The sequence below is a fragment of the Silurus aristotelis genome (assembly GCF_946808225.1).
Source record: "Silurus aristotelis genome assembly, chromosome: 23".
Classification (NCBI taxonomy): Eukaryota; Metazoa; Chordata; class Actinopteri; order Siluriformes; family Siluridae; genus Silurus; species Silurus aristotelis.
This window is the reverse complement of record NC_139596.1, coordinates 3,243,797-3,261,999: the sequence shown is the minus strand read 5'-3', so window position 1 is coordinate 3,261,999 and position 18,203 is coordinate 3,243,797. Positions and strand designations below refer to the sequence as shown.

General features: G+C 38.4%; 1 protein-coding gene and 1 long non-coding RNA gene across 2 annotated transcripts; both read right to left on the bottom strand.

Moving 5' to 3' along the window:
* Window positions 1-7,500: 7,500 nt before the first annotated feature.
* Window positions 7,501-8,981, bottom strand: LOC310717998. The gene is made up of 3 exons (XR_014531020.1): window positions 8,895-8,981; window positions 8,291-8,340; window positions 7,501-8,126 (listed from the first exon to the last, which is right to left on the bottom strand). It is a non-coding gene; the product is annotated as an uncharacterized lncRNA (long non-coding RNA).
* A 2,014-nt stretch (window positions 8,982-10,995) lies between these two features.
* Window positions 10,996-16,373, bottom strand: anxa1a (annexin A1a). Its single transcript, XM_083526425.1, has 13 exons — window positions 16,226-16,373; window positions 15,890-15,963; window positions 15,004-15,088; window positions 14,634-14,728; window positions 13,882-13,995; window positions 13,395-13,485; window positions 13,111-13,190; window positions 12,965-13,021; window positions 12,784-12,877; window positions 12,503-12,598; window positions 12,099-12,157; window positions 11,866-11,988; window positions 10,996-11,144 (listed from the first exon to the last, which is right to left on the bottom strand). Exons 2-13 carry the CDS (start codon window positions 15,947-15,949, stop codon window positions 11,085-11,087), a joined length of 1,014 nt encoding a protein of 337 aa, XP_083382551.1. The 5' UTR covers window positions 15,950-15,963; window positions 16,226-16,373; the 3' UTR covers window positions 10,996-11,084.
* Window positions 16,374-18,203: the final 1,830 nt, after the last annotated feature.

Below are 18,203 nucleotides of genomic sequence, written 5' to 3'. Positions count from 1 at the left end.
ACACATACCACAATGGTTACATTTTTTTTTAACACTTATTGTCTCTACATAACTAAATGTATCTAATGTTTAACATTGTTTAACTCTTGTATGTTTCAAGTTGCATTGGTTAAATATCAACAGCAATCATTCAGAAACACAAACAGGCAAAAAACAGTGGCAGTGTTGGGGAAAAAGTGCAAGAAACCTTTTAATGTTTCTACAGTTCCTTTAAGACCTCAAATGGAAAAACTCGGTTAACAGCAATAACTTTCATTATTTTTCAGAATTTTTCTCACTGAACGTTTCATCTGCTTTCGCTTTTCAATGTTTTGGTGATTTCTTCTCCTGTTGTTTAAATGGCGGTTGGCATGCAAACTTTAATGTGCGTATTCCGCCACCCACTGGATTGGAGAATGGAGCGCAACTTGATAGGAAGCAATGCAGAAATATATATTAATACACATTAATGCCTAAATAAATACATTTTATATCCTATTCTTTAGTCCTGTAACATTTAAATATCTGAATAATTCGTTGTTAATTTTACTTCCTTCTAGTGTCTCCATAAGTGAATAGTTGTTAATACCACATTCTTTTAATGATTAAAATAGCTTGTGCCTTTCTGTATTATTTGCTGTGCATTCCAATAACTGTTTAAAAAATTTCACATTTTTCACAATTTCCATTTTCGTGTTTTCCCATCTTGTATAAATTTCCGTTTAGTGTTGTATGGCCGATTCTTAATCTTGTCATAATCACACCCTTTTCCCTGATTTTATCCCAAATGTTCTAATATCTGTTCTTTGCCAACTTCTCCACTACCTTGTTCCTCAGTATACCTATAAAAAAAAATTCCAGTTGGGGGGGGGGACAGAACTTATCATAGCAATGAAAGAAAATCTCAGCATAGTGTGTTTCGAGACTGGGATCTTATATGGTCAAAAATAAACCAGCTTTTACTAGTAGTTAAAGAAATACTAGTATCTTATTGCATATAAACTGGCGACACCTACATTCTTATCATTTGCACAATATCTAAGCAACCTTTTCCCAAGTATACGATAACTGTGGCCATTTCTTAAATTACTGTTCATTATTGCTACATCCTCCAGAGAAATGTCTCTGTGGCAGATTTGGCCAGTTTCATGCAAAATTTCACTTTTGCTCTTTGTTCTAACTCGCTGTCCTTGATGAAATCGCAGACGTGGTGACACGTGATCAGAATAGCACCAGTTGCACAGCTTCCAATGTACACAGGATGTCTTCTTTTTGCACACTTCTCTAATATAACTGATTAGGAGTGGTTTGACTAAGTTAAAGTTGGCCACAGCATGGGTGTGGTCTTCTTAGTGGGTTTATCGAGTCAATACTTTCACGTGATCGGCTCTCAGGTATGTGGGAAAAAAAACCTGTTGACAATATTTAACGCACAATATTTTCAAGTTGGTTTGTCTTCGGAAAGTACTCTGTACTTGATTTGATAAATAGGTGTGCTCCTGAGAGGTTTGAGTGATCTCACCTTGCCAGATGCCTTCTGGTATGCAGTTCGTGATGGAGTCCCCTGAGAGCAACACAATACAATCATCGGAAGACACAAACACTGTTAATAAAAGGAATGAAAGGAGTTCATATTGACAATGTAGAATGCATGATTTAATACAGGTTACATTACACGGTATGTCTATTTTTTTCGGGAGAAATTTGAAGGGTTTTTACAGGCCGTCACACCCATGAGTGAATGTTTTTGGATTAGAATTCAGTGAAATTGTATTTGCTGTTGTACACAAACTCCGTGTGATCATAAGTTTGTGTTACCCTTTGGTATTGATTGCTTTGTACAGAACGGCCGCATCTCCGGCTGGATTGAATGCATGGAATGGGGTCCCACATGTAAACAATTCATTCATTTATATCTTTAAAATAATCATATACGTGGACTGGACAAAAGCGACTGAGCCATGCAACTGCATAACATACACGTGACTCACTCACTTTTCAGGCATGTGCATGCAATTACTAGAAATTAGATGAGGGGAAGGAGATTGAACATATAAATATCATATATACATATGTAATAATGTAGAATATATAACCTGGTATTGAATATATAATGCCTTAGGACATATAATACAATATTATATAATAGACATTTGAAACAACTTAGTTTTAGATGCATGCACTGTGCAGTAATAACAATAAAAAAAAAAAAAAAAAAAAAAAAAAAAAAAAAATTATAATAATAATAATAATAATAATAAATAAAATAATAATAACAAAAAATCAGACCATTCTTCACTCACTGTGATTTTTTTGCTCTGGGAGATGGAGGAGATGCAAAACGCACTCCCATAATGGCCATACTTATACAGTATATTCGTTGGCGGGTGTCGCAATATATTGAGCACCTTTAAAAAATAAAAAAAAAAGATAAACAGCACAATACAAGCGTAAAACCTGGATTTATTTACTGTTAATAATTTAAGCTCATTTAAATATCCATGGTATAGTATAAAATAGACTATATTCATGTAATGCATAGAATTATGAGCATGTTCAGGCTTAAACAGCTTTTAGTTCTTTGGTTCAGACAGACAGCAAATCATTAATTTACTTAAGTGCCTTCTGAATTCTTTAAATTCCAGTCTCCAGTACATGCATGTGCATGTCAAATTGTGTTAAGAGTACAGTAGGACAGCAGGGTGTCCTGTGTTTATATCAGTGGCCAGTAAGGTCTTCTCTGCTGGCATAAAACACTATAAGCACTGACCTACATTTACATCCTAAATTCTAATAATTGTCCCATGAAATTATATAAATTTATTCCCAACAGTTTATTCTCTTTATTTCGTAGTGTTTTCTGTGTACTCACTTTGTGTGTCTGTGTGTACAATTTATGTTGACCAACAGTTCTGGCAGCTGGAACGGTTCCCTGGTCGAGGAGAGAATGTGGTGTGTGACGGCTCTTCACTGCGTGTAATAGAGTCTCGGTTTCTCAGGAAGAGAACAAGAATCAGCAGCAGGTTTTGGAGATCTCGCCTGCTGCAGCACTGGACGTCTTGAACACTTTACATCTTGCCAGCCTTCACATGTCCTGATTCAGCAATTTAGATTCTTTTTACAATCACAAATGAAGGTTTCTTGTGTAACTGATTGTGTCAACTTCAGTCTGATCTCTCAGAATTATCCAGTTTCAGAGCAACTCTCTTCTATATATATTTTCACATAACGTATTAATCTATTGTGGATATTTTAATATTAACATTTTTATTTTATATCATAGTGTGGTGAAAGTGACATCACTCACTCTCTCATATAACAGTGTGTGCGTACGCGCAGTTGCAATTAGCTTGTTTTATATGTTCCGGTACTGTGTATAACACCCACATTATCTCTCTCTCCTGATCCAGTACGGGAGCTCGCTCTCGCTTGCTTTCTCTCTCTCCTTTTTTTTTTCCTCTTGATCTTTTTGCTCTTAATACAGTAGAGTTGCCTGTAAAATTGTAAATTAGTTCAGACTTTTAAATATACATTTTCTTCCATTTCTATTTTGTTCCTCTGCACCAGGGGGAGTGTCTCTCAGAGTCAGACAATAAACCCTACAAATAAATACAATATTAAAAGACGATGCTACATAAGAGTACAACTGACAATTCAAAAAGAAAGAGAATAAATAGATTGGTGCAGAATCTGTGTGTAACATGACAGTGAATAATGTAATGTGTATATAAGTTGCTAGTAACATCCGTTACATAGAGTTATCAGTATTGTTAGTGTAGTTTAACAATAGAAGTCACATAAGAATTACAGCATAGTGAAATTTTTCGTTCACATATCTTAGCTTGCTCAGAAGCTGGGGTCAACCATGATACGGTGCACCTAGAGCACAGAGTTCTGAGGGCCTTGCTCAAGGGCCCAAGTGTGGCAGATTTGCAATACCAGGGCTTGAACCTTGGACCTTCTGATCAGTAAACCAGAGCCTTAACCACTGAGCTACAACTTCCCTATGTTCATGCTTTAGAATTGAGGCCTTTTCCAGATTAGGGTAAACATTGTATATGTATATAAATATATGCCCACTGTATGAATGTGGAGTTTGGAAACTGTGTAGTGGGATTAGTGTTAAAAAAAACCTGCAGCTATTTGAATGTTCAGTGAATAGTACATTTCATTCTGATGGCTCTAAATTTAGGATTTATAATAAGTTTTTGGAGGGTTTTATTGTAGAAGATAAGCCCTGGCCAGAAAGGAAGTGTTCCACGCAGGACTTGGTGGCTCAGTGGTAAGAGCCTGGCCTCTCATGTGTGAGGTTCTTGGTTTGAATCCGACCTTGTCTTTGCGCCGTCATTGTCTGTCTGTCTGTGTATGTGTTGGAGGTAAGTAAGAAGTAGGTGGGAGGGCAGAATTAGGACATGGGGATGGGAGGGGCAGGAGTGGGAGTACAGAGCAGGTGGGGTGAGAGTAGATGGGATGGGCAGGAGTTAAAGTACAGAGCAGGTGGGGCAGGAGTTAAAGTACAGAGCAGGTGGGGCAGAAGTAAGAGTAGATGGGAGGGGCAGGAGTGGGAGTAGATGGCAGGCGTGAGATTGGATGAGAGTAGATGGGAGGGGCAGGCGTGAGAGTAGATGGGAGGGGCAGGCGTGAGAGTAGATGAGAGGGGTAAGAGTAGATGGCAGGAGTGAGAGTACAGAGCAGGTAGGAGGGGCAGGAGTGAGGGTCCTGTCCTCAGGAAAAGTTGGTGAAAAGGGAGGACCTCCTACACTCTACCACTGGCCCTCTTCTACCTCTTCCACACTCCCCTCTAGGGATCCTGTCCTCCTTTTTCTTTAACTCAGGCCCCATTCTTCTGAGGACAGGACCTCTTCCCACCCACATCATCATCTACTCTCACTCCTGCCCCTCCTACTCCATCATGCTACCCCTGCCCTCCCATCCTCTACCATCCTACTCTAACTCCAGGCCCCTCCTCCTCTATTATGCTACCCCTGCCCTCCCATCCCCTGCATCCCCTCATCCTAATCTGACTCCAGGCCCCTCCTCATCATCACTCCCTCCCTTCTCACCCCTCCTACTCACACTCCTGCCCTCCCATCCCCTTGTCTCAATTCTGCCCTCCCACCTACTTCTTACTTACCTTTAACACATACACAGACAGACAGACAGTGACGGCTCAGAGACGAGGTCGCATTCAAACCGAGAACCTCACACATGAGAGGCCAGGCTCTTACCACTGAGCCACCAAGTCCTGCGTGAAACACTTCCTTTCTGGCCAGGGCTTATCTTCTAAAATAAAACCTTCCAAAAACTTATTATAGTTTCTAAATTTAGAGCCATTAGAATGAAATGTAATATTTACCTGAACATTCAAATAGCTGCAGTTTTTTAAACACTGATCACCTTTTACAGTTTCCAAACTCCACATTCATACAGTGTGCATATACATATATACATATACATACAATGTTTACCCTGATCTGGAATAGGCCTCAATTCTGAAGCATGAACATAGGGGAGTTGTAGCTCAGTGGTTAAGGCTCTGGTTTGCTCATCAGAAGGTTGGAGGTTCAAGCCTTAGTATCGCAAATCTGCCACGCTTGGGCCCTTGAGCAAAGCCCTCAGAACTCTGTGCTTCAGGGGCACCGTAGTCTTATGTGACAAAGAAAGACTATTTTATTCTTAAACAACAATAACAATACTGATAACTGGGGTTGTGTTCCAACAGTCTTTGACTCATCATGGAATCATCTGTCAATAATGGAAAATTCAGCCCACCCACTACATGATAACATACAGAGGCAGCGGAGTTTCATTCTCCAAAAGACTGATTCTGTTACAAAGAACGGTTCAGGAAATCATTCCTACTATATGCCATTGCACTGTACAATCAGTACATATGAGGCATCAGAATGGAAATGGATATAAATGGACATATTTAAAAGACTGCACAAGTCCTGCTACCTTTTACTGGTAACTCTAGTGTATTAGGAGCAGTAAGCAAAAGCAAGGAGAGAGAGAAAGAGCAAGAGAGCGCTTATACACTGTACGAGGAGAGGAAGAGGATGGGGGTGATATACACAGAATTGAAACATAGAAAATGCTAATTGAGGTAATTGCAACTGGACACACACACAGAAGGTTACATGAGAGAGAGCAGAGTAAAGTGAGTAATGGAGCTTTCACAATCATAATAAAACGAATGAAAATGCACATTAATAAAATAACGAATAGATTACATGAAAAATATTACAGTGCGAGTTGCTCTGAAACAATCGGATAAATTTAAGATCAGATTGAAGTAAACACACAATCAGTTATACAAGAAACCTTGGTGATTGGAAAAAGAGTCTAAATCGCTGAAGGACACATGAAGGTGGAGATAGAAAGGTAAGTGATGTAAAGCGTTGAAGACGCCCAGTGCTCCAGCAGGTGAGGTCTCCACGTCCTGCTGCTGATTCCTCGTGAGGAACCGAGACTCTTCTATACACAGTGAAGAGCTAAAAGGAGCGCAAACATACACACAAACGACAACGTTAATCGATGTATGGTGAGAGATTGTTTGGAGGACAGTAAATCTGCACTGGTACACAAGATGCACACTGACAACTTGAAAATATCTCCACATTTAATTTCTATAGTATTGTCCCTTGAAAACATTATAAAACGGTGGGTGAAATGTGAGGGGTGTACTCCTTTTGATATATTGTGTGTAGTTCTAGAGTTACGATGGTTCTTGCGATTTTTCGATCTGATGATAGCGATACCAAGAAATTGTAAAAAATTTTTATTTTTGTGCGTCAGGCAACGTATTAGCATACGCGGTATGAAACGTTAGAAGGCTACCAGGATGTACGCATCTCCCACCTTACTCTTGCCAGACGTCACCAGAGTTCAGTTGGCTCAGTGTCTTTGTTTCAAAGCCCAATTTTAACTGTGTCTCCTTTTTTTTTCAGCGTTGGCCTCCACTCTCCCACATACTGTAAAGTTTATACATTACGGTACTGTAAATTCAAGAACGCATCTTCACCGTAAGTCGAGGACTACAGTTTTTTGGAATTAACTTAATATACTGACATTTTGTGTTTAAAGTTGACGTTAGAAGCAGGAAAAATGGGCAAGTTTAAGTATTTGAGCGCGTTTCACAAATTGTGACGTCTAGACTGGGTCTCCTAAACTGCAGCTCTAGTGGGTTGTTTCCGGTCTGCAGTGGTCAGTATCTATCAAAAGTGCTCCAGGGAAGAAACAGTGGTGAACCGGCGACAGGATCATGGGTGGAGAGGGAAAGCTGGTCCGTGTGGTCCGACAGATGAGCTCCTGTAGCTCAAACTGCTGAAGAAGTTAATGCTATTAATGCTCGACTGTTTAAGCAGCAAAAAAGTGGACCAACACAATATTAGTAGTCAATGTTATGCTACATAAAAATACTATTGGAACTTTCCCCCTCATCGTCAGTCAACCCCGTTTTTATTTCCTAAGTTAAAAAAATTTGAATGAACACAAACTGACAGCCACAATATTAAATTTTTTTTTTTTTTTATAAACATCGCATACACAAGCTTTAAATGTAAATATGACAAAGCAATAGAATGAACAGTGAAAGTAGAAGCTTGTACATTACATTTTAACAGGCATAATTCTTCAAAAAAATTATTGCAGAACACATTTGCTGAGCAAAATAAGACCACTAATGTTATTCATACTGAATCTTCTGCCATCTTGAAACAATATTTGTAAAAATGACAAAAGGAATAAAAGAAATCAGTAAAATCAGTGTTTTCAGCAAGTACTGAAAATCAAAGTAAAATCTGCATCGGACCAGTTGATTTAATATTAATATTTCTGTCTATTTTTATTCATATTTGGGTTCAAAAAACATTGTTTTAGTGTGTTCAATAAATGTTTATCCTGTTCGGCCCGCGACATAAAGTGTGCTTTGAGTTTTGGCCACCTGTGCAATTGAGTTTGACACCCGTCTTAAAAGATTGTGTGGTCGTATAAGACGGTGGTTTCTGTGTCTTAATAAACAGTATAATTACGATCACTTTTTCATTGAGAGTCCGGCATGAAGTCATCAGAAGATTCATCGCTTGAAGATTCAGAGCATGGAGATTACTGTTCATCAGAGCAGGAAAAAAGCTGGATTATTCAACCTTCAAAAAAAAACAAAAAAAAAAAACATCAGTAATAATGATGATAATTGTATTATTATTAAAAACCTGCATAAGAAATATTGCACTGTGTTTATTGTCCAGCACGGTTTTCACGAAAAGAAACTAAAATGGTAATAGTTTATAAAAGATATAAAAGATAACACCATTTTTATATTCTTCATAAAGCAGGTCTTGTGCCATGAACTTTAACATACTGGGGGGGGGGATTAGTATGTGTTCAGTTTAGTGTATCACTGCAAAATGTTCTTTTAATCAATTATCTATCTATTCATTTAAAAACAACAAATGCAGAAACAAATGGATTTTGTTTTCAAGACGGTCAAGAACACAGACATAAATGGACATGTGTATAACCATATATTTGAGTGAAGTAAATACATTTTGCAAGTTAATCAAAGCCATTTTTCTATTGACACAGGACCACTACAACCTTCATAAGAATCCAAACTGGAGATAACAGCACTGTGAACTTCATGATGGAAATACTCATTTAAAAGATAAAAAAAAAAAAATCAAACATGCGTTACATTTAAAAAAAAAAAAAAAATTCAAATGACCATTTAATTTCTAGTCAATTTTCCTTTTTTGGCAACCGTTTTCGAATAGTTTTTAGGGGGCAATTGTATGATGTCATTAAACACTTATTCCGAAGCATAGCGTTACTACAATAAATTACAATGAATGCGGATGTTTGTTTATTCTTGGACGTTTAAAAAAAATAATTAATAACAGGTAAAAAAGTTTTACCTCAGACGCCGAAATTTCCTCAGAACTCCTCGAGGTGTCGAGGTTAGCAGGTGGCTACAGCGCGCGTATGTGCGCATGCGCGGGCAGGGGGGGGGGGTGAAAGCGGGAGGCAGTTCAATTTAAAAAAATTTATTGAATAAAAAAAAAAAAAAATTAACTTAAGATGAAAACAACACAAATATCTTTCCAAATGTAATATATTTCCAGAACAAACTATTGCCTATGAATAATAATAAATATAAAGATAAAGGACAAAACAAAGGGAAAAATGTGCTAGTTTAGGTGTTTCAGGAAGAGGTGGAACTTCACCTGTCGTTTGAATATGTTCAGACATCTAGGGGAAGTTCATTCAACCACCTTGGTGCCAGAACAGAGAAGAGCTTTGATGTATACTTCTTTCTTATCCTGAGAAAGAGGTGGGAGCAGTTGAGCAATGCTAGAAGATCTCAGGCAGTGTGGTCCGGTGCGGGGAGTTATAATGTTTTTGATGTACAGTAAGCGGGAACATCAGTGTTTTGAAGCCAGTGAAGTCACACAGCTGTGTTTTGGATAATTTGAAGTGGACAAATTGCGGAGTCTATCAGAGGTAGACCTTCCAGCAGAGAGATGCAGTTGTCCAGGCTGGAAATGTTGAGTACTTCTGATGTTATAGAGAAGGAACTGACAAAAGGAAAATGACAGTTGAGTGTCCAGGTTTACCCCAAGATTGTAAACAGTGGCTGAAATGAAAATCAGAGAGTTGTGTAGATCTTAAGATCCTACGTTCTCTCGGTTGAGTCAAACATGCTCCTTAGGTACCAGTGACCAGTGTTACCTCAGGAGCATGTTTGACTCAACCGTTCATCCCGTCCTGCCTGTGGATGGTTCGCTCTTCGATTGAAGGCCACTCAGCCTGAGGATCCATGAAATTACAGAGTAACACAGGAGCTTTGAGGATGGATTTGGACTATACATAATGTCAACAGTATGCTACACTGACTGCTTCATACTTGTTCATGAAGACAGGAACTGTGGGTAGAACTATTGTTACAACGCAAACAATCATTCTCTGCAGCCTCGCAACTCGTTCATTCGGAGCAGGATGTGGAATCACAAGCTGATGGAACTTATGAAGAACATCAGCAGTTTAAAAAGTGGCTGCACATAACACACAGTAGCATTTCCAGCTCCTTTGTTGATTCAGTTTCTTGTGGCTGTAAGGCAATGAGCAATTTGAAAATATAACTTTACAGAAAAACAAAAACTTGGTCCGGCAGAAGTTATACCCACTATCATTTATACAAACAGGTGGAAAAACACTACAGCACTAAAAATGTATTCAAGTAAAAGTACACTGTTTTTAAACTACTTATAGTACAATTCCCCAGGAAAAACCACTTAATTACAGTAGAGTATTTGTAATTTATAACTTCTCACCACTGTACATAAGACATTATTTAGACAGATTGCAATGTATTTAGATACATTGGAAAGACTATTCTAATTACAGAAATGCATTTGCAGGTATAAAGAACAGTATCCTTTAATTTGGTATAAGATGCCCCTGCCAAAGGCTAAAGGAAAAAATGTATACTGATCAAATTAGTGTTGGATGTAAGCATGAGGTGCAGTGTGTCACAGTGCAACAGGTAATAGCACGTCTACATTTTAGTGTTAGTTTTACTTTTCAGGGAAAGATTATTGCTATTTAGAAATAAGGAATACAACACTTAGGGGTATGCCAATATGAAAAATTGGCATTGACAAAGTGGTGTGATGAATTCAGTCTGATCACATCGCCCTGATGTCTAGATGGTGTATGATGTGTTGGTCATCAATTTCTGAAGCGTATTTCTTAATACCTTGCAATAAATCATAGCCACAGTGTTGTTCCACAGACACAACGAGCATGCTAGATAAGTCGGGTCGGAGCTTAGTTTCCAAGGCCACGTCACTTTCATCGTGTGCCAAAAACAGTTTAACAGCAGGGTGGGGTCTACATTCTGATGTTCACAGTGAGTCTACCAAGCTTAACAAACACCACACCCCTTTACTACTCCCACTGCTTTCCCACCGATTTTCCACACTCAGTAAAATCATTAGACACACACACACACAAGAATGGCACTTTAAGAAATGTCGCTCTTTAATCAAAAATGATTTTGATGACAAACAACTGGCAGTAGGGGAGAAAAAAAAAAAAGTTTCTGTTTACTGATCACTTCCACACAGCGCCAACAGGATCTTCTCATAGTCACCCTTGGTGTCGTCCTGGAAAAAGAAAACGAATGACAGAGAAAATCTCAGCATAGTGTGTATTAGGATCTTCTATATTCAAAAAGAAACCAGCTATTACTACTAGAATCTTATTGCAAATATAACTGGCTCCACATACATTATTTTGCCCAATATCTAAGCAACCTTTTCCCTAGTATACTATAACTGTGGCCATTTCAAAAGCTAGAATTCTTTATAGCGACGTCCTCCAGAGGAACCTCGGCAGGCACCTTCCAGACAGTCAAAAACATTTGCCACTGCTTGCTAAATAAAACCCGAACACAACTAGTACGGTCTGCCGAATAACACAGCTAGCTAACTAGAAAGCTGTAGCTGCATAAGCTAGCTAGGTACACCAGTGATTGCTAATTCCGTTCGATTTCTGGCAAATCTATAAACACAAAAAGAAACGGCTGTTATTCAAAATATTTCTACAAGACAAACAGCCATAAAGTTGGTCGGGATTGTTTGGGCTTGTTTTTCCAAATGGATGTTCCATGTTTAGCTTAGAGTACAAAACTATGGAATAGCTTAAACTGTGAAGGAATCATTTTCTGCATTTATTTTTATCCAAATTTCACAAGATTTATGAAGCACGCACATATTTGGTATTTGCTAATACCATGTTGGCGCTTGTAGTATAAGTATTTGGACAACAGGCAACACCAATAAGCAGCACTGTCCAATTTACGGCTGTTCCTCAATCGAAACCTACCAGAATATCCTTGTAGAGGGTCTTGCCATATTTAGTCTTGTATTCCTTCTTGATCTGCACCATGTCGATCTCTGAGCGGCTCACTATGATCCTGGTCAGGATCTTCCCTTTGTAGCCAGAGCCCTATACAATCACACATACCTTTAGTCCTACAATCAATAATTAGTGTGTCGATGGAACAGCCCATGATCTGGGAAATGGAAGGGATACAAAAACCTAAAAACAGATTTTACCTTCATTGCCAGGTTGAGTCTTTCAGCAAAGTACGCAGGCTTGCTTCCGGCACATTTCACTAGCAGAGACACAAAAGCAGACATTATTTGATTGCTAATATGTGTAGCAACAAAATAAAGTAAACATTTTGCAGGATATTTCTTATTAATCAGAAAGAGATTTATAGATAGCCAAAAGCTTTTGATCTTGAATCCTTATTGTTGTGCAGTCAACAAAAGATTTTCAGAACCTCAACTGAACTTTCAAAACAAATGTGTAATCGCGTCCCATGGACGCTTTCGTCCAAACTTGCAGCTCGCTCATCCAACCGGGACTGAATCCTTTACTGTTGTGCGTTTCCACAATCCAACCTTCAGTGTTACAGAGACCACTAAAGAATGATCGAACAGTGAGAATAGCTTACCGACAGAAATCAAAAGGTTCTCGATGTCTCCCTTCAGCTCCAGGTCAATTGCTTTGGCCACATCTACTTTGCTGTACTTGGAGTAGCAATCGAAAACTGTGTGAGGCGGATAAACGAGATACATAAACTGAGACAAACTGAAGTAAAATCACAGAGGAAAAAAGGACTCAGAACTGAAAGATTACAGCAGTTCAAATTCTAGATAGTGTCTAAATATAGCGCTCCAAATTGTATTAATTAGCACTTCTTCATGAACTGGATCATTCCACCAAAGATGGTACCTTTTCTGAGTTGAGGAGCGCTCCTGCTGATCAGGATGTTGATGAACACGCCGCAGTCGGTGCCTTTCCTTTTCTCTCCGGCCTCGTAAAGGTCCTAAAGTAATAAGCACGTTGTATGTAAGCAAAACCAAGACCAAAGAATCAACACCAAATAATTCTTCCCCTGCACACATTTTCTTACCCTGGCGTCTTTGTCCGCCAGCTCCGCGTTCACATTGGGGTCTTCACTCCTGGCAGCCTGCATGAGCAAAACGATGTAAAGATTTACACACGAGCTCTCGTACTGTTCCCATTCACATCAAAAATCGTGTTTTGTACTTCAGCCACCTTGCAGAGAGCCAGAAGGCCGTCCCTGAAGTGTCCGCTGGTGTCAGACTTGATGTCGGCCTCCAGATCCTTCTTGAATTCTATAGGAAAAATATTCAGATTAACATGTGTACTAATGTAACCATCAGGAATAACCATATATAGGAATAACCTATGACTTCGAGCCTGGTAAACAGCTAAAAATTATTTGAGCTATTATTGCCTCAACACAATCAAAGGAGAACATTAAACTATTTGCAGTGCATTAATATTATCAAACAACCCCCAAAAAAGGTGGAGCTTACCTTCCTTGTAGGCATTTTTAAGGTCTCTGATCTCCTTGTTGGTTCTGGAGGCCAAAATCTCAACCAAGGTGTCCTCATCTGTGCCCAAGCCCTAGCAAATAAGCATTAGATAAATAACAAATACAGGGACAGTTCTGTTTTCACAGGGTCTGATATTTATGAGATTAAATCGCTACACACTGTTTGCTAGTGGTCGGCATTCCCGTCCTGAGTTACTATTGGTTACCAAGAATGTGGATTGGTTTAGCATCCGGTTAGAACAATATTCCCATAGCCAGATAGAAAACTTGGATATAAAAAAATACTACTATTCATAAGAAATATGATGGCTTGATTATTGTAGCCATAAATTCAATGTATTCTACATCAGACTACTTAATGGCTATACTTTCTTACACCATTTTTGTGAATAAAATCTGCAGACATTTGCAAAGCAAACTTTCCTGGCTAGAAATAAGTCTGTACTTCAAAAAATAAAAAAAGTTACCTTCATGGCCAGTTTGAGTTCATGGGCATCATACTGAGCCGGAGTACAAAGCAAAGCCAGAACCACGTCTTCCAGCTCACCTTTCAGAGCTGCCTTCAGAGCTACATCGAGGGGCTATGCACAAAAAGGGTACACTTTTTTAGGGGCTTTATGCATTTATCAACAGTAGATGTACACACACTGGGTCATTGTTCAGTTGAAGAATCTGATTTTCTCACCCTTATACCTTTATTTTGTGGTGTTTATGCCTAATGGTCTTATTTATACACTTAACACTTGATCTATACTTCTAAGACACTGAATTTCAAAATAGGGGAAATTATTGGGAAATTTTGATGCAGTGCTGAAAAGCACACCCCATTGGGGTCCAAGCACCAAGAGACATTTCTGTCTAGAAGGAGTAGAAAGACTATTTGAAAAATGTTAATAATCTTCATAGAATAAATTCATACACTTGGTGATCAGTGGACATATTTTTACAGTTTAATGTGCCTCTGGCTACAGACGGTTATATAACCGATTAAGGGTGGCTTGAAGTAAGCCAAAGTATGGGTGTGAATGAGCTTAGTGGTTTAATTGAGTAAACACTTTTACTTGATCAGTTCTCAGGGATGCGATGAACAGCATTGGCCCGCAACAAAACCTTCCCCAACATTTAACGCTGACTGGTTACACAACACATTCGTGTTTTGTTGACTTGAGAAAGTACTCAGGTGATTAACTGTGCTCCTGAGAAGTACAAAAGATCTCACTTTGCCAGCTGCCTTTTGGTAAGCAGCTTTGATCTGCTGCCGCTGTTCATTGGTCCGCTTCACTAGAACTTCGATGATGGTGTCTTCATCGACGCCTGAGAGCAACAAAATAATTTTTTTTTAAATGTTAATATTGACAATGTAGAATGCATAATCAATACATGACCCATTATAGGGTATATCCATATTTTTGGCAGAAAGGCATGCAAAAGAGTTGAACATATGAAGCGTATGCCACACCCACACATTGTATTTACAGTTCATTTATTTCCTGAGTCAGTGTATTTGGATTAGGATCCAGTGCAGATGAATTTGTGTTTGCTGTTGTTGCTCCATGTGACCATGAGTTTGTGTGAAAAGGGTGTGTTACCCTTGGTCTTGATGGCTTTGTCAAGAACAGCCACATCTCCAGCTGGGTTAAATGCAGGAAACGGTGTCACGGTGCCCTGAAAACCCTACCCACAGGTACACAATCGATTAAAACCAATTTAATTTGCAAAGACACATTTAATAGTGTAGGCTTCGTTGTGTAAATAATCATACACTCTTGCATGAAATTTCTTTTAAAAATAAATCAGAATCAGACTGTTTTCTAAACATTTTAAAAGCTGAAACCAAAAAAAAAGCTGAAGTGATTCAGAGGATGAAGTAATGAAGAAGCTGACGCCATTCGGAAGTGAATCGAGTGACTCAGCTTCAAGGTGGAGCTTCGGTTGCCAGCATACAGTATCAGAGACCACAACAAGCGCCGTTGGTCCAAAATGTGCATCCGACTGATTCCATTAAGGAGGACATATGAATAGACGTCATTTTTTGGCCTCTCTGAACTACTGAACAAAATTCTTGGTAATGACAATTTGCTTAAGGGAAGAAAGGCACACACATTTAAATCAGATCAGATAAATCTACAGTTTTGGACTGGGATTCACTTTTAGGAAAAAGGGAGCAAAGCACAGAAACAGTTAAACTCTTCCTTTTCTTGCAAAAGAGGTGTGTAAGGAAAGACGACATGCCCACATCTGACTCATACCCAGCTCTCGCTCTCTTTTTCTAGTTCTCTCCCAAACACTCCCTGCCTTGTTTCCTTCCCCTTTTCCCCTCCCCTTTCTCTCTGTCTCTGTCTCTCTCTCTGTGTCTCTCTCTCTCTCTCTCTCTCTCTCTCTCTCTCTCTCATGATAAGTTTTTCCATCTGACGAAGAAAAAAAAAATGGGTGTTGGTTTTTCACAAATTCCTTCAAAGAAAACTGGAAACTTACAACATTTTCAGACGCACCCAAATACACAGTCTGCTGTAGAAACTGAGAGATCAAAGACATGTTGGATGATGGATCTGTGGGACAAAAAAAATAAATCAGATTATGAGATTTCTATCTCAGAACCATCACTAGACTAAAGTGACACTCACTTATCACACATGTGCATGCAATTACTAGAAATTAGAATGGGAAAACATTGTGCACACATATACATATATATAATAGAATATATAAACTAGTTTGAAATATATTGTGCCTTAGGATATACAAGGCAAAATTATATAATAATGACATTATTAACAATAATTCCCAGGACCTACAGAACTCTTCACTCACCGTGATTTGTGTTCTGGGAGACGGAGGAGACGCGGAAAGCACTCCTACAACTCCCATGCTTATATACATATCCGTCGGTGGGCGTGGTGAGTTTTTCGGTTGCCTGGAATTTTGTGTCCGCGTGGGTGTGGCTATCTGCAGAGCGCCTCAGCGAACCAGGAAGTGACAGAATTCTATCAGAATAACGTGTTCCGTACTACACCGCACCCTGTACTTGAGGCATTCCCAGTCCAAATAAACACTTTTTTAAACATTTAAACGCATTTAAACAGCACAATAGAAGTATAAAACCTGGATTTATTTCCTGATAATAATTTGAACTCGTTTAAATCTACATGTTATTGTATAAAGATGGCTATATTCATGTAATACCTAGAACTCTGAGCATTTTCAGGCTTTCACAGCTTTTGTTTCTTTGGTTCAGACAGACAGCAAACTAATACTAATTAATTAGCAATTATTTAATTACTTAAGTGCCTACTGACTTCTAACGCATGATTCATTCACAAACAGGTCTTTGTAGTGGGAAAAAAAGATGAAATAAAACTAGACATCCTTTTCTTGTTCTGCCTTACAGGAAGATGCAGCTCTACCTCTGCCATGTTAATCTTTATTCTATGTGTCACCTCTGTCTCCGTTGTGTCGCGATACATCATATTCGTTAAGCGAGGAGAAGCCAATCCACATCACAAATTATTGGACACTGTCTAATTAATAAAGTTATAGTGCATCTACTAATAAATATATATAAATAAAAAACATTTCCGATGCAATTATGTTTAAAATGATGCATTGTGATATAAATGGGAACTTGTATCCAATGCACAGTTCTTTTTAATCGATTTTTTACATTTACGCTGACGAATCGATGCGACTCAGTGAATCTTAACATCCCTGGTAGAAATCCTGAAAAATGTATACAGTTGACCAAGATATGCCAATAATATTGTGCATATGAATATGTTGGAATGCCTTATTAAATTAATTACTTCAATATAACAATTAGGTACACATTCATGAAATGTACAAGCACGCCCATCCTGTTTTTTAATGGTTGAATCTGTTTTTTTCCACACTTTTCTTTGCAACACATACTGATGATTCTTTAAATTCCAGTCTCCAGTTCATGCACATGCATGTCAGATTGTGTTAAAGAGTACAGCAGGACAGCAGGGTTCCCTGGGTTTATATAGATTTAACAGTGGCATGGAATTATTATCATATGTTATCGGATAATAATGATCTGTATGCCTTGAATATTTTAAACATATACTGCCCAAAAAATTGCACTGCTCAAACACTGAACTTTTGAAAAGGTCGAGGTGTGGCAGCATAGTAGAATCTTACACTTAAACACTTACCCTACCAGTTTCTGGAATTTTGTATTATACCAATTGGTAACTGAATCAAGTAAATTACCATAAGCTTGTGAACCTATGTTTCTTCTACATTCTTCTAAGAATTTGGGCAATGGACATAGTCTCATTAAAGTGAGAAATAGCGATCTGGCATCCTGAGTAAATGTTTCTGCTTCTATACAGTGTTACAGCAGAAACAGGAATCTTTCGAAATCACTGCATCACAGAAGCAGCAGAGACAATATTATTTTATTAGACATAATTAAGACTATTGCTTTTAAATTGTTTGTGTGTTTATTGTGATGTTACGATTTTCTCAAATCTTGAACATGATCAAATGATTCAACATTTATGGTATTTTGGCAGATTCCTTTATCTAGAGCAATTATCCATAAATAATTAATAGAATTGAGCACCATCAGTGTCAGGTTGGCGTTTCTGAGATTTGAACTCATGAACCTTCCAATGAGGTTCTTATCACTTTTAAAATCTTAACCACTAAGCAACAACTTCCCGCATTACGATTTTTTGATGCTCACGTTGTATTTCTCCCATTTTTTTTATGTACCTCAGACAATTACTTCTGCTGCAAAAAAATAAGAGCAAAACTCTTCATTTTA

Bases quoted from the DNA above. Each gene is read 5' to 3' on its own strand.
- anxa1a (XM_083526425.1), bottom strand. From the start codon at position 15,949: ATGTCTTTGATCTCTCAGTTTCTACAGCAGACTGTGTATTTGGGTGCG. The intron at 12,878-12,964 runs GTAAGAAAATGT...TTATTACTTTAG, and splicing joins TGGCGGACAAAGACGCCAGG to GACCTTTACGAGGCCGGAGA. The intron at 12,158-12,502 runs GTAAGCTATTCT...TGTCTCTGCTAG, and splicing joins GAACCTTTTGATTTCTGTCG to TGAAATGTGCCGGAAGCAAG.